Source organism: Lagopus muta, chromosome 3 (assembly GCF_023343835.1).
Source record: "Lagopus muta isolate bLagMut1 chromosome 3, bLagMut1 primary, whole genome shotgun sequence".
Lineage (NCBI taxonomy): Eukaryota > Metazoa > Chordata > Aves > Galliformes > Phasianidae > Lagopus > Lagopus muta.
Window position 1 is genome coordinate 4,825,387 of NC_064435.1, and position 16,760 is coordinate 4,842,146.

Consider the following 16,760-nt stretch of genomic DNA (forward strand, 5'->3'; position numbering starts at 1 on the left):
GTCCTATTGTTTTTCATTGGATTTTATACTTGTAAAATACTGAAGTAAACTTAGAGAACTAAGTTTGAAGTCTTTGGGATGTTTTTGAGAATATCCGTAGGCTTAAACAATGAGTTGTCCTATGTTCTACAAATAATACTCCACTAGAATCATGTGTGTTGGAAGGGACTTCAGAAGTTGTCCAACCCCTCTGCAGTGAGCAGGAATGCAGTTAGATCTGGTTGCTCAGAGTCTCGTCCAGATTGACCTTCAGTGTCTCCAAGAGGCATCAACTGCTTCTCTGAGCAACCACTTCCAGTGCTTCAGTACCCTTGTAGTAAAATCTCCTTTCTTTAACTTTGAAGCCACTTACTAATTAGTCATGAGTAGCCTTTACCCCATCTCACCCTACAGCAACTCTGCCATGCCCAAGCAACAGCATCAGGTACCTTGTATTTTAGCTGTATTTCCTTTTCCCCCCTCAGTCTGTTGCTGGAAAGCATATCTTAAGATGATCATCACTAGCTGGTTATTTCAGCTGTTGCCTGTATTCCTTCAGAATGCACAGGAAGGAGGATTGAATGTAGTAAAGAACATATATTTGTGCCCACTTTGGTATGAAATGGAGAACTGCATGAAAGAACGTTAGTGAATGACTTGCAAGCCCTGATAAAATCACTACAAGTGGGTGTCTAATAGACAGTGATTGTATGTACATGGGCTTAATTGTGGAATTTATATCTAGATGAGGAGCATGCTCCTTAGTGTTGTTTCTCAGGCTATTCTACGTGTTTTCAAGTCACTTTCTTGTATTCTCTCCTGTGTTTTTATGGAAGGTCTTTTCACTAAAGTGTTGGTCATCTGTAATTTTGAAGACGAGTTTCTTGTCCTTCATCTAATGTTATCTGAGAGTCTGTGCAGGCTGAACTCCTGTACAGTGATATTTTCAGACACACAGTGACATTAGGCAGTTGGTTACGTCTGTACTGCTTGTCCTGAATACATGAATCCAGACTCACCAAAGCAGGCCCTGGTTTTTGTCTTCTGCATTGCATCTTGCTGTTCTCAAGGCTGCCATCAACTGCACAAACTCATTTTATTTTGATCCCTTGGACGTAAGAACTGATTCATACAGACAGTAAACATTTCAAAAATATTAGCATTTTTAAGAAGCTGCTTTTTGTTCCTGTGATACCAAGTGGTTGCTTCTTTCTAGGGCAATTTAAATCATGTGCCTCTGTCATTTTCTGCATGTCCATACTATTCAACTGAGAAAGAGAATTGCAGTATTTCCTTTAAAGTCATTCATTTTAGTTTGTGTACATTTAAGAACTAAACAGTGTGACATGTCCAATAATGAAATGATGATAATGATTTCACCGGGGTTTCTAAGCCAGCTTGGCAAATTAATTTCAATGGGACAGGAACATTCTCAGACAGAAGTCAAAGATTAACTATTAAAATGGTATTGACTAAAGAGATATAATACACAAAGAAATACAAAGTTTGTTATTAGGAACTACTTGAAGGCAAATGTTGGTTTGGCTTAGCTTATAGTGGCTGTCACAAGTTTCTGAAGGCATTTGCCCATTCATTTGCAGAAGGATTGCAGAATTAATTCTATTCCAAAAAAAGCAATTGTGCTTAAAGTTGTTAATCCATAGCTGATATTCAGATTATCAGTTTTATAAACAATTATTGGTTTAAATTAACTAGATTCTATTGGATTATTTAAATGAACCAAATCCTATTGCACTGTTCTCAAAATAGTGTGATGATGCTTTTGCTTTTTGGCTGGTTTAGACACTGCAGGGAGGAGTGTGTTACCCCTCTGGGTTCTGTAGCTCTGGAGCATTGCATGTATGTCCCTTTTGGAGTACATTATGACCCTAATTTGGCTTCCAAGTCTTGAAATAGCTGCCAAGGGCTGGGGCAAAGCACCTGTGCAGTATCACAAGTCAGGGAAGCGGGCACTGATGAGCCAGAGCCTTCAGTGAGCAATAGTTTGCTCAGTGCTGAGAATGGTTTGAGAGAAAGAACCCGAAGCCTCGTAGAGAAGCATTGATTGCCCTGTTGTTTTTTTCCCCGTTATGTTACTCTTTTTGATGATGTCCATGATTACAAACCAAAGCTATCATCCCTATTTATCGTCAGTCGTACTGCAGTCTGCAATTAAGGTGCTGACTTGGTTTAGCGATTTCCTACATTCTGTGCTGACCTGGGAACTTCTGTTAGGGTTGAACTAAACAGTCCAGTTGGAAAAAACGTGTGGATACATATTTAAAGGATATAACAGCTAGAGAAAAAAGTCCACAAGAATAACAAAAAAACCCATCCAACCTACACTTATATGACTTTGTACTCAATTCTGCATTACTAGTCTGCTATATAGGAATGAAGGCTGCTATTTACCCTGTTTCTTAACATCTGGAAGTAACTTCATTTTTTTATTTTTTATTTTCTAATATCAAAACTCTTCATGTGCTGTTTTAGTGGCATGTCATACAATGTGTCATGTGCTGATTGAAGTGAAATTTTGTCCTTTTTGGGAAATTATTCTAATGTAGTCTAGTCAAAGAATTTCATTTAATTACACGTGTAATACAACTTTCTGCCTTTTACTTAATTGGTCTCGCCTACGTTGTTTCTGCCTATTAGATGATAATTTAACAATTTCTGACTTGTATATCCCTGAGGGAGGCTCAATGGGAATCAATGGGAATAAAAAATCTCTGTGGCTTTCTTCCTCAATTTACTGCTTGATGGCGTCTCCTTTCTAGTAGAATGGGAGAAGTGAAATGGAGAATAATAAGCAGTAAAAAAGGAAATCTGTTCTATAAAAAGCTTACTTTCAGAACAAAAGCAGATCATGTACTGTTTTCCATACTTCTCATTTATCCGTGTTACTCACATTTACTGTTTTCCAAGAGGGTGGATGAAGCAATTTTTACATGATGCATCTAAAAGGGCAGGCTTGGACAGAATTTTGTTTGGTTTGTATATAAGGGGGCAGATCTCACATGTTGTTACTCAGTGATAAGCAAACACCAAATCTAAAAGCTGCTAATTGTGGCTACCTTTACGGCTGGAATTGTTTTGTCCTTGCATACTGCGTTATATGCTTATTATATATAAACCCAATTTTAATTATATATTGATTGTGTAATCATATAACAGTGGGAATTAGTACAGCAGGAGCATGGGGGCTTCTTAGCTGTGGATGAAAAGGTTTGAAAAACTGCTACAAAATTCTTGGGTGCAATTCATCTGCTATTACTAGCCTCTCCATTTGGGACAGTCGATTTGCTGCATTCAGTTCTTGGTTGTGATGGGAAAATACCTTTGTTCCTTCCAAACTGTCGGATTGGCCTAACATCATCTGGGTACCCTTCTGCATATTTGGGTTTTTTTTTCTTTTTTTTCTTGGCTTCTTTGCAGGAGGTGGAAACATGACAGATTAGAAACTAAAAATGAAAAGAATTATAGAATCACAGAATCATGAAATCGCAAGGCTGGAAAGGACCAACAAAATCATCTAGTCCAACTGCCCTCCTGTCGCCATTACTACCCACTAAGCTGCTAAACCATATCTTGTAGCTCCTCATCCAGATGCTTCTTGAACCCTGCCAGGGACGGCTTCCCTGAGCCTCCTCTTCTCCAGACTGAACAATCCCAGCTCCCTCAGCCTCTCCTCATGAGATTTGTGCTCCAGACCCCTCACCAGTTTCGCTGCCCTTCTCTGGGCACACTCCAGGGCCCCAATGTCTTTCTTGTTGCGAGTGCTCCAAAACTGAACACAGTAAATCGTGTTGTAGATTGTATACATACAAGTGAATTTCAGCTCTCCAGCAAGTGAGAATTGAAAATTATTCTTATTTTTTCCTTGAATGTGGAAAGTACGATGCTGATTCCTAAAGTCGAGATTCAGTTGTCTAAATTTAGATATGCCTATGTATGTTTGCATTATAGTCAGCAAAATCTAATTAACTAGGTGAAAGTATATGCAGTCGTCATAAAAGAGATCTTGAGTAGTTTCCTGTTTCAGAACCTTTGAATCTTACCTTGCAGTTTGCCTTTATATTTTTTAAAGGAAAATTCTCTTGCAGAAATTTAGATAGCATCTGCTTTAATTATTTGTGAAAGAATACTGCAAAGAACTGGAGATTCGTGTAATTTTGATGTAATTGTTTGTTATAGCTCATAAAATATGGATTTAGAATAGTGAAAAGGCTTTGTAAATTTCTAGGTGAAAAAGTAATGCTGAAAAAAATCATTACGTCAATGTTTACATATCTTAACACATTACTAACGTATCTCAATAATACTAACATTATTTTATTTGAAATAATTGTTCTTCAGTTAATTAAAATACATATTTCAAGCTGGACATTTTTGAACCCAACCCAAAACATTCTATGATTCTGTGAAGCATTACTTCAAGCAAGCATGAGCAAAGTAGATGAAAAATAGCACCACTTTTTAACCGTGATATAGTATTCCTCATTTTAGGAAAAATACTTTCTCTTAAAAAATTGTGAAAATTGTGAAAAAGCTTAATAACATCCTTAGAATGATGCCTTTCAATGAACACTTGAACATATGAGCATAAGAAGCTGCCATTTCGTAATGTGAGCTCATAGCAGTTGAGTTCTGGCCAGAATAGGGGAGTATTTTAGAGCTGTGCTCGTTTTCTAACATACAAGTAAGGCAAATGAGACGACTTGTGCAACATGTGTAGGGTAAAATGTTCAGAGGTAGGCAAATGTAAGCAGTGTGAGATTCAAGCAAAGGCAATTCCAGTGCTGTGTGTTGCTGGAGCAGGGTCCAAAGCTACTTAAAGGCTGAGGGATACTAGCAATAGAAGCAGTGCCTTGTTTATAAACATTATCCCCTGAGCAGAGGGGAAATGCATTCAGTCTAGGACATAAACATTCATTAAGGGTCTAACTGTTGATGAGAATTGATAAGAGCAGTATAGTCTTGCAGGCTGCTTCTTAGCTCAGTGGTTGATTTGTTCTCTAAAAATAGCTTTCTTTCCTAGTTTGCTTCTAAATGAACACATAGGTGTTACTAGTGAGGGAAATGTACGTATGCATTCGGTTTTTCTGGGAAAAGATGTTGTTAATAATATAATAAGTTTGTGTGTTTGTGAGAGTAAGATATGCTGAATTGTTATTGAGAGTGCTGAGCAGTTGGCCACCGTGGCCCACAGACCTCCACAACTGGAGCCTACTCATGGAAAAGTAAGATTTAGGGATTTAATGAGCACAGCTCTGTGGGTCGGAACTCATAGGCCTGTGAGCTGTGGTGTCCCCTTTGCTATTGTACTGATGCTTTGTTTTCCTGAAGTATGAAGTCTTGATTTGCTCCCAAACTTTGATTTTGGCAGGCTGGTATAAGCATGGTGAGAGTCAAAAAGTTGGTTTTGAAACTTCAGTATTTCTGATAAGATATGTGTTTACATACCAAAGAAATCACTGGGGCTGTGGCAAAGTAAAGATTTTGATATCTGTTATCTGGACTAACTTCCATACAAGAACCTTCGAAGGACTGTCAGAGGAGCCTTTTGAGCAGCTGATGTTGATTTTGTAGAAAATCCTGAAAATATGAAGGTCACACTTGTGATCAACATACATCTAGATCTAGAAAGGGAAACTGTTTGGTAAAGCAGTGACTTGGAAAAGAATTTGATTATCATAGCAGTTCATCCCAAGATGAGCTTTTACTGCAGAGCTTTGGGGAAAAGGGCAAATGTTAGGTTTGCGTATTAAAAAAAAGGACATGGAATGTAAATGAATAATTCACTATATATGTAAGGTCTACTTGTATCTTGAAGTGATAGTCCATGTTGGAAGGTGTGGTCTGGCACACTGAGCATTCACACGTCGTATCATTTTGCTCCACAAATGTTGGAATTACTTCTATATGAAAATCTTGTCTGCAGAGCCGTGTGTAATTTCAGGTTCTCTTGTGTATCACAGAGATGAACTGCTTCGTATGCGTGATCAGGGAACGTTCAAAAAAGAGCAAATGGATGAGGAATGGCTAAGATCCATTGGTTTGTTGGAGTTAGGGAGCATTTGGACACTGCTCTCAGACATAGGGCTTGGATTTGGACTGGTCCTGCATGGAGCCAGGCGTTAGACTTAGTGATCCTCGTGGATCTCTTCCAGTTGGGATATTCCGTGATGCCTTGATTTCTTGGATGTGTAAGCTGTCATGATATTTGTCTCTGAATTTGGTTTGATTGGGATCTCATTATGTTCCTTGAAGATGACCTTTAAGATGTGTGCAACATGGTCATGCTCCCATAGAAGAGGGACGATGCCAAATATGCTTTGATATTTTGGAAATTTTTAAGCAAAGAGAAAATAAGTTGATTTTTAGGTATATCAAACTCAGGAAGCCAATATTCTATATCCCCTGAGGAGGCAGAGCTGAAATGGCAAATTTTCAGGGCTTAGGATAACTGGTTTTGTTTTGTTTATCTTTCACACAGTTCCATCTTTTTTAATTCATACGCATTTTCTTTTGAGCCTTCTGCTATGTAACTGCAGTACTGAATTATGCAAATGGGTAACTGAATAATAATTTATTTTTCTGATTCTGTGGTTATTAATATTCCACTGTGAGGTAGAAGGTACAGTATGGAATTATTTTGAATAATGTTAAGGTGAAAATTCATGCGTAGTTCAGATTTGATAAATAAGGGAGAATATTCAACTCAGTCTTTAAGTAATATCATAGTTAACATTTCCTCTTTTCCAAACTGATCCAATGACAGTTGATCATCAAACTTTCGAAGCTGATGTATTTATGAAGTATGCTGTTGCCATCTTTATTGTTCTAAATTTCTTATTTCATTACGTAGCCAGAGATTCTGCCATAGGATCCTAGTCTTTGAATGGGAAAGCGAACGAGAGATTCCAGTTGAAGCTCATTTTTATTCCTCTTCGTTATCAGGTTATGTTTTTCAAATTCAGAGTTAGGAATTAAGAAGTGAGATTCGCAGCATGCACAGTATAATCTCATTTAAATAGGAGGCTTATGGAGCTAACCTTCTCTTAACACGGTTCCATTTTCAAACATTACGTTATACACAGAGGAGCCGTTCTTTCCTCGTTCAACTTTTTATCATCTGAAATGGCATGGATAAGTGTAAGCTGTTGAATTTTACAGACTTCAGCACTATAGTTTCAGCTTTTATCTTCTCTTCAGTTATTTGAAATAAATAATTAAGTTCTAAATGCAAATTTTTTAATTTAATTGACCTTTCAGAGATTAATGGAAAAATTTATCTTTTGCTCTGCTAAGTTCAGATATTAAAGCAATCCTTTTTCTTTATGAAGTCAGCATTTGGCCAGGAGGAGATATCATTACTTAAGGGTCACTTGAGCCATTTATTTGTACAGATGTATTTTGTTGTAACACATAACATCTAGATTGCATTTCTCAAGTATTGAAGTATTTAGAAGCACAATATATGTTTATTTGGATGACTTCATCATGTTTGTCTGTTGATACAAACATAGTAATCTCACAAGGGATTTGATAATTGGAGTCCTTCCTAGCCCCTAAATTATTACATACTGAAGTGTCACTACTCTGCCTTTTTTTTTTAAATCAGCTGCAGTATTTGTATTTGTATGCAACTATATATACCTGAGACATGATACTGTAAGTATCAAGTGAGGATATTTTTGTTTGTTTTTCTTGGCTCAGATTTATGTTTATTTTTATATATTTTTATATATATTATGTATCATATATATATATAATTTTTATAATTATTTATAATTATTATTATTTCTTCCCTGAAGTGAGAAAAAATGGTATCATCACTTGTAACACTTTCTGAAATTTAAGCTCACTGACAATACAAGGACATATTTGACAGATAGATTTATGTATATACATAAATATATATAACATATACATTCAAATATGTCAGTGACGTGCATTGTCAGTGACCTTATATGTGCGTGTGTGTGTATGTATTTTATATATATATATGTATAGACACACACACATTTATATGTGAATATATAAGTGCTTTTCCTAAGTAATACTAATCTAGTCTGGCTCTGTGTCCGTGTCCCTGCTGTCTCCCATATGTCAGGAGAATGGGCAGGAAGCGTAAAGCATAATATTGAATAACATTTCCAACTGCCTCATTTCAGCTTCATTATGGAAACAGCTTGCACACTCATCTGTGGGTGATAGTATTTAAATAGGTAGTTAGCCATGAGGAAGAGTTTTTGGGTTCTTGTTACATCCTTTCTTCCTAAAGATAATTGAATAAGGGCTACCTCTAGATTTTTATTTTTTCAACCAAAGCATCAATATTTTTCTTCCTTAATGAAAGCTGAAATCTAGTTACGTTAACCAGATTGCTGCTTTTCTTTTAATTCCATGTCTGCTTTCAACCCTGTTTATTTGGTGAGCATGATGTGTAACTTCATTACATGTACTCACCCTTTCATGAGAACTGAGGGCAGGAGCTGTGGGCAGCACAGTGGGGGCAGGGGGTGGGCAGGGTCTGCCCATGCTGGTGAGGCATTGGTACAGGCTGCCTAGGAGGTAGTGTTGCAACTGTCTCTGGCGGTGTAGATGTGATACTGAGGGACATGGTTCAGTGGGCACAGTGGTGAGGGGTTGATGGTTGGGCTTGATGATCTTAGTGTTCTTTTCCAACTTTAATGAACCTATGATTCATTCCTTGGCCAGCAGCACGTGCCTGGGGCAGAGGCCGCAGCCTGAGCATGGCAGACAACACTCCCTTACTGACTTCTCCACCGATTAATTCTATCTGCCGCTTTCCACTTCCGCAGAAATGTTGGGATGGCTTTGTTTGAACCAGTGCTGCTGTTGTGAACAGGGATGCGTGCAGCGCTGGCTCGGGATTAGTCATGACAGCATTTGCAGGAAGTTTCCTTCTGTGCATAAAGTCCTTTCTGTTGTGCACTTTGTCACCAGGTCAGGGCAGTATTTCCAGTAAAGCTGTAACTCATGTTATGAGAAGTGATGAAATGAACTGTCCGATATCTTTAATAGTTCTGTGCTGTTACTTTAACAAGACTTGAGAAAACTGTCATTGAAATGGCTGCTGCACCGGTGGAAGGTTTGTCATATTTTTCCCTGTAAGTCATCCTGACAGGTGACATGGGATGAGACCATGCAAACGTATCAGCATTGCCAACAAGCTGACCTTTTCCTCTTCATTCCCTTAATTTGTATTTGACTAATTTGCATCCCTGTTCCTATGCTTCCTTGTCTGAGGAGCTGTCACAACGGCTGGAGCTGATTTCATGACAAAACCCAGGAGTTTCAAACCACGATTGTTTCATTATTCATGAAAACTTGTGTTACTTTGTTCCTCCTCCCACACAAGCAAGGTTAGCCGGAGAGAAACAAAACCTATTTTGCATTTGCGGATTGGCTATTAAATATTTTTACACAATGCAGTGTTTTTATACAAATAACTCATGATTTATTTAAAACAGTCCTGTAGAAGATTTGGATAGCTCCCCATCAGGCAGAGTGGCTTAAAAAGGATCTCTGGTCCCTTTTCCTGAAGCAAGTATGTGGTTAAGCTTTGGGGTTTTAACATCTTGTAAGTTTTTCCTCATGCCTAATTACTGTGAAGGGCAAAGAACTGGGTATGCAATTACCCTTGCACAGTGTGAACCGTCGTTGTCAGAGCTGCTCACAGTAAATCGAATGCCTGTTTCAATCTCAATTGCCTTTCATTTTACTTTTCTCTATATAGAATTTCCAGATTCCTTTTGCAACAAGCAAGGACAAATAAGGGGAGAAAAGAGGTGCAGAGAGCTCTTCACAAGAATCATAGGTCATTGAGTAACTGTAGATGGAAGTGGAGAAAGACTTTAACGGCTCTAATATGTTTCATTTTTATCATTTTAATGCAGAGCACAGTGACGAAGTTGGTCGATGTTCAAGATGTTGTCGTTCACTGCCTTCTGCTTTCTGCTGCTTTTGGGATAAAACCAAAACCATTAAGTGGATCTGTGCAGATCACATAATTTTTTTTTTTTTAATTCTTCTTTATTTGGTTATTGCAACCCAATGCCCAGCGTGTCTGCTTGCTCCTTCAGTTAACTTGCTTTGGCTGTTGGTCATTTATTCATTCAAATCTTGCTGGTGAAATGCTTTGTTTGAGGTAGGAACAATCATAGGATCATGGAATGGCCTGGGTTGAAAAGAACCACAATCATCATCTGGTTGCTATGTGCAGGGTCGCCAGCCACCAGACCAGGCTGCTCAGAGCCACATCCAGTCTGGCCTTGAATGCCTCCAGGGATGGGGCATCTGCTGACTCTGTATTAGAAGTGAAAAAGCTGTGTTTTTGTAGGGGAACAGCTTTAGGAATGAGCGACTGATTTAGGTTGAGGCATTTATATTTTTATTTGATTTTTAGGTAAGTCACTCCAATTTACTACACATTGCATAGGCTGGAGAGTAAATACTGAAGTAATGCCATGGACATAGAATGCAGAGAAAAAAATTCTATATTAATATTTTTAGATCAAAAGGAAGCAGAATACTGATGGTGAAAAATGGTTATGTTTAAGTAGGAGTTAGGATTTATTTTTGTCATGCTGCAGCTTGAGTGCAACTAACGTCTTGAAAAATACTATTTATTTCTGTTTATTGTTTTCATATATTCTGCCCACAGCTCTATCCATAATATTGCTTCCTCTGGTATTTTCTCTGTAGTTCTCTTTTTCTCAGACCTCTCACTTTCCAGCAGATGAGTGCTCTGGAAGTTTTCTCTTTCTTTTCAAGAGACTTGAGGTGTCACTATACTAAATACACCTGTACACAGTATAAATGAGAGCATCAGTAAAAACAGAAAAGTTAGTTGTGGTCTGAGTACCAGAAGCCCTGTAAAGCCATATTGCCATGCCTTTGAGTTTAGTACAGGTTATTTCAGAGCTGTACAAGTAAATGTTGTTTAGCAAAATCTCGCCTGTATTCCTGAAGCTGAGGTGGATTTGTTGTGGAGTGTCTGGGGAAAAAAATGCATACATGCATATTTAATTTCCAGAGAAAAAATTACCATATTGCCAGTAATGATCCATTAACAAAAGAATGCAATCTTAATGCCGTCAATTAAATATTAAATATTGTTGGGCAGGAATATTTTTCTAATATATCACTCACTTAGAAAAGTGTGGCATGGTAAATAATGAGCTGTTCTCCAGATCCAATGGGAGATGGATTCTGAATATGGTTCACTGCTCAGAAACTAAGATAATTTGTTGTTGAAATATGAATATAGGTAACTATGTATGAATAGTTATATAAGAATTTAAGCGATGCTCTATATACAATAGTAATTAATTACTGGCTTTTCATCTGACCATGTGGCACCGAGCACAAAGTATCTTGGAAGCAAAGCTCCTGTTGCACCTCGTTTTCCACATGTGCAAAACCCAGGGAACTGCACCACCATTTGCACATCAGTGGTTAAAAATCAATAAGAATTCAAGTTATTGTTTTCAGACCTGAGTTTTGTTTTGTATTTCTTTGTTTTAAATCCACACTACAAAATGTGTCCAGGTGTTTTTCTTTACATTCTTTGTTCTTGGCTTGATTCCTGCACTTTCTATGATCTACTTTCAGCAGCTCATTTTAATTTTTTTTTGTATGCCCAGCACTTGATGGTCTTTGCATGCAAATGAAGGAATCATAATGATCTCTTGCTGAACAAAAAATAGCCAAGACAAAAAACATCCCCTAGAGAGGAATAGATTGATTTCTTGGACTTCTATGATTCTTAAACATGAAGTTGAGGAAAGACACGACCAGCAGAGGGGGTGGCTTCTAGAAGCAGTATTTGTGCCACCTTTGTCTCAGTGCCGTATTTGTGTATATTAATAATGAAGGAAGCCATGGAACATTAATGACTTCTCCTAAGATTTTTCTGGGGGTGATGCATGATGGGCCTATAATTCACCTTTCCACAGTAAACTTGTTAAGCTTTGGATGATTCCTTGTTTTTATGAATCTTTCCTCGCTTTTTTTTGAGCTCAACGTTTTCTGTAATTGGGCATCTTCTATAAGCTGGGCAGCCTGGCCTAGTATTAGATATGGAGGCTGGTGGCCCTGCCTGTGGCAGGGGGTTGGAGCTTGGTGATCCTTGAAGTCCCTTCCAATCCAATCCATTCTGTGATAATTAATGCTAGTTATAGAAAATATCTTCTGGTCTGGTGGGATTTCAAAGCCTTTTCTTGTCGATTTCTGTTATTTTTCTTCCGGCAACATTTGGAATATGTTTCTATCATTGATAGATGCAGAAATAGAGAAAGAGTAAAAGTAATCCTATGTAATTTGTGAAATGCCCTTCTCACACCTCTATTCCACTGTAGGTGCATTTCATCATCAGTGGTTCTAAAAAGCCGTAGCTTGGTCCTGTGTTTTCCTTAAGTGCAAAGTCATCTCAAGAGCAATATATTTTAATTCTTCCCTAATTATTTTTCTATTTCGGACGATTCAGGAAATGAAAGCTGTTTTGGCAGCACAGTATATTAGATCTGCTATAACCACATTTCATGTGATGTGAGCTGCTCTAAATTGCCTTCTAAATTAGATTAGCGATTTTTAGTTTAACATATAAGTATTTAGTATGCATTACAACATAATATATTTAATTTAATTTGCTTTTATGTCTCACCATACATTTAATAAAACAATTATTTAACCATTTGGTACTGATGAATTATACTATGGTATTGAAATTAATATGGCCTGTAGTTCATTAACATACATTAAGCAGAAGCAGATACGTTCTCAAAGTTGAAGAGAAAGGTCATATTTGACACTTAGTACTGACATCATTTTGTCATTCTTTCCCGAGTTTTGTAAGGAAAAATTCCGTGGGAAAGGTAGGAAGTGGGCTTGTAAAAGCAGAGAAGTGCACGTGGCTTTCGAAGTGAATGTTTGGGTCAGGACACACCTTTGTACATATTATTTTGTAAAGTTGTTATAAATAAAATCCTTTTTATTTTTCTCTTTTTTCCCCTTTTGCTACAGTATGGCTATTCAAGTTGACAAGTTCAATTTTGAGAGCTTCCCAGAACCTCCTGCAGATGGGACACCGTATGCGAATGCAAAGCAGCTGGAGGAAGAAAGACAACAGGCAAAAGGTCTGGAAATTAACAGCAAGCTGGATATTTGCTGGAAAATTATATCCTTTCATAACTACTTGCTTTAAAAATACATAAATAGGTGCCCTATGACATTTTATTTAATAATTGAACTCACTTTGTAAGTGTTACTGAAAAGAAAAATAATTATAACTATGAACCTTATAATAATTATAGACTGTTTAAGGTTAATTGTACTGTATGTTGTTTAGATGATGTCTGGATCTTACTATAATAGGGTTTTTTTTCTGAATCATTGAGCCATATTGAAACCCTGTATGCTTTACCCAACATTTAGGGAACTGAGGAAGCATAGAATTGATGAGAAGTAGTTTTATGCAGCCAAAATTTTCAGTTCTCTCCCAACACTGTGTAAGTGACTCATAAAGAAATACATGAAGCTGGGTTTAGAAAGTTTTCATATATTTAATTAAATTTCAGCAAATCAGAACATATTAGAATAATTTCTTTCTAAGTCTTCTTAACAGGTGTAATAATATATCTAATCTTGGATAGCTGTCTTAAGGCTTAGAAAGGACTTCAGTGATGACTTAGTCATCCTAAACATAAAATCCTCATAATAATTCTAAATGCAGTAATATACTCTTTTATTAACACTAAGAGTTTACATTAAGCAGCTTTCACATGCATTCAGTTTAGAGTTAGAATAAGCCAATGGTGTTTTTGTAAATTTTATGATTTCCATTAAACTGTTACACTTTGCTTTCAGAAATACACTTTTTCCCTGCCATCAGGGAAACATTCCCTGCAGCCAGTATTCCCCCAAATCGTGTGTTGATACTCAGCATCCTTCAGGAGACTGATGTTTTTTGTTCAGATTATCCTCACATCTGCTTGATGCCAGGAATTGAGAGAAGAGTGGCAATCAAATCATGGTTTGTCCTTAGAGATGTGTTTTTGTGCTTATAATTGTATTTTATCTAGTGATCTGAAATGATTTTTTTTTTTTTTAATTCCTAATTATTAAAGCTGCACAAATCTGCACAGGATTAGTCAAAGGGAAGACGTGTGATATAAATGAGATTCCTAGTGCCTATTTCCATCCAGACTCCCTAGGCAACATTTCAGAAAGAATTCCATTTGTGCAAAAATGTCAATATTTAACTGGAACTTGCTCAGAAAATTTTTCTGTTATGGAGAGATATAAATATTCTTTGATAGCATAGCTGAATTCTCATGTCAGAATTGAATGTGCAGTTGTATTAATTCTGTCAGGGTGTAAAACTACATCCTCATTCATTCCTGTTGCTGAGCAACACTGTTTACATATCTCTGGTGTTCTGTATTTAAACCCAGTTTTAATATTCAGGCTATCATGGCTGACACATAAGTCAACGCCTTAGAAAATTAAGAAAATAATACAGAAATTCTGTTTGTCAAATTAAGTGCAAGAATTAGTTTCAGTGCTTTTAAGATTTGTTGTGAATATTTTCTTTATTCCTAGAATGAAAGGTGCTCTAACATACAAGGCACTGAATTACATCTCTGTGCTTAAAAATTCTTGAAGAAACACATGTTGTTTGGTATGTTTCATGTTTCAATTAGAGTAAATCTTCCATGGAATCGTAGAATCCTTAGAGTTAGAAAGGACCTTTAAAGGTCATCTTGTCCAACTCCCCTGCAATGAACAGGGACATGCACAGCTAGATCAGGTTGTTTTCAGGGCCTGATCCAGGCTCACTTTGAAAGTCTCCAGGGATGGAGCATCAACCACATCTCTGGGCAACCTGTGCCTCACCACTCTCAGTGTAAAAGGCTTTTTCCTTATATCTAACCTAAATCTACCTTCTTTAAGCTTGAAGCCATTTCCCTTGTTCTGTCACCACAGATCCTGCTAAGGAGTCTGTCCTCTTCTGTAGCTCCTCTTTAAGTCGTGAAAGGTCACTATCACGTCACCTCTGAGCCTTCTCTTCTGGGCTGAACAGCCCCAGCTCTCTCAGCCAGCCCTCCCAGGAGAGGTGTCCCATCCCTTGGATCACTTTTGTGGCCCTCCTCTGGATGCGCTCCAATGGATTCATCTCTCTCCTGTATTGAGGACTCCACATCTGGATGCAGTCCTCCAGGAGAGGCCTCACCAGCACAGAGCAGAGGGGCAGGATCACCTCCCTCACCCTGCTGGCCATGCTTCCTTCAATGCAGCCCAGGATATGGTTGGCATTCTGGGCTGCAAGGGCACATTGCTGGCTCATGTTCAGCTTGCCATCCACCAGTACTCCCTGGTACCTTCCGGGGAGGCAAGGCTACACTCAGTCCTTTTATCCCCCAGTTTGTATTGGTAATGAGGGTTGCTGAGACCCAGGTGCAAGATCTTGCATTTGGATTTGTTGAACCTCATGAGGTTCACCTGGGCCCACTGCTGAAGCCTGTCTAGGTCCTTCTGAATGGCATCCATCCTTCTGGTGTGTTGAGCACACCTCGCTGCTTGATGTCATCAGCAGACTTGCTGAGGGTGCACTCAACCCTACTGTCAGTGTCACTGATGAAGATATTAAAGAGTGTCAGTCTCAGCATTGCCCACTGTGGGATGCCACTCGTCACTGATCTCCGTCCAGATATGGAGCCACCACTCTCTGGACTTGATCCTGCAGCCACTTCTTCATCCATTGAATAGTCCACCCAATAAGTCCATTTCTGATCTTTTTATTTCTTAGAGCAACATTTAGGTGTCAACTATGGAAAAAAACAAAACAGCACAGTTCTCACTTGGGCTAAGTCTAAGAAAATTAATTTCTGAGAAAGCTGTCCTTCCACTAGAATAATTTGATACTGGCCAGCAGTTATTATTTTAGACATAAAGATAGATAGCTTACCTTTGTAAGCTTTGTTTCCCTTCAGTAGTTTAGAATTTAAGAGATTCAGTGTTCTTAAGTAAGCAAAGAGAAGCTGATGAGTATCTCCTGCACCAGGTGTTTTTCATCTTAAAATAGAATTGGATGTATGGTAGAAACAGTAAGAATACCATCAGCTCAGTTTTTTTTACCTTTTATGTAAATCAACTTGGTGAGCTTGGTAAGAAGCTTACAATTCCTTAGATCATTACAGTATTTCCTTGATAGTATATGAAATCACCACCTGAACAAATGCTTCAAATTATGTGTGTGGATGACACTGAATGGAAAAGAATACTTCAGTTGGAAGGGACCAGCAAAGATCATCTAGTCCAACTGGTTGCATACTTGAGAGCTAACCAAAAGTTAAAGCATATTATTGAGGGCCTTGACCAAGTGCCTTTTGGAACACTAATAGGCAAACTGCATGAGTTTCAATAGGGCCAAGCGTCCAGTCCTGCATTTTGGTCACAACAACCCCAGGCAACCCTACAGGCTTGGGGAGGAGTAGCTGGAAAGCTGCCTGATGGAAAGGGACCTTGATGTATTGACGGACACTGGGCTGAATATGAGCCAGCAGTGTGCCCAGGAGGCCAAGAAGGCCAATGGCATCCTGGCTTGTATCAGGAATGGTGTGGTGAGCAGGGAGGTAATCCTGCTCCTGTAGTCGGCATTGGTGAGGCCTCACCTCGAGCACTGTGTTCAGTTTTGGACACCTCAGTACAGAAAGGACATGGAGGTGCTGGAGCAGGTTCAAAGAAGG

General features: G+C 38.2%; 1 protein-coding gene across 5 annotated transcripts in view; it reads left to right on the forward strand.

The window, feature by feature from the left end:
• Positions 1-16,760, forward strand: part of TRAPPC9 (trafficking protein particle complex subunit 9) — a 474,287-nt gene that overhangs the window by 195,576 nt on the left and 261,951 nt on the right. For all 5 annotated transcript variants that reach the window (XR_007376065.1, XM_048940414.1, XM_048940416.1 and 2 more), the window contains one exon: positions 13,036-13,189. Coding sequence is in view for 4 of the 5 variants with exons in the window: in XM_048940414.1 (XP_048796371.1) it covers positions 13,036-13,189 (154 nt within the window). In the remaining variant the exon portion in view is untranslated. The remainder of the gene's footprint in view (positions 1-13,035; positions 13,190-16,760) is intronic.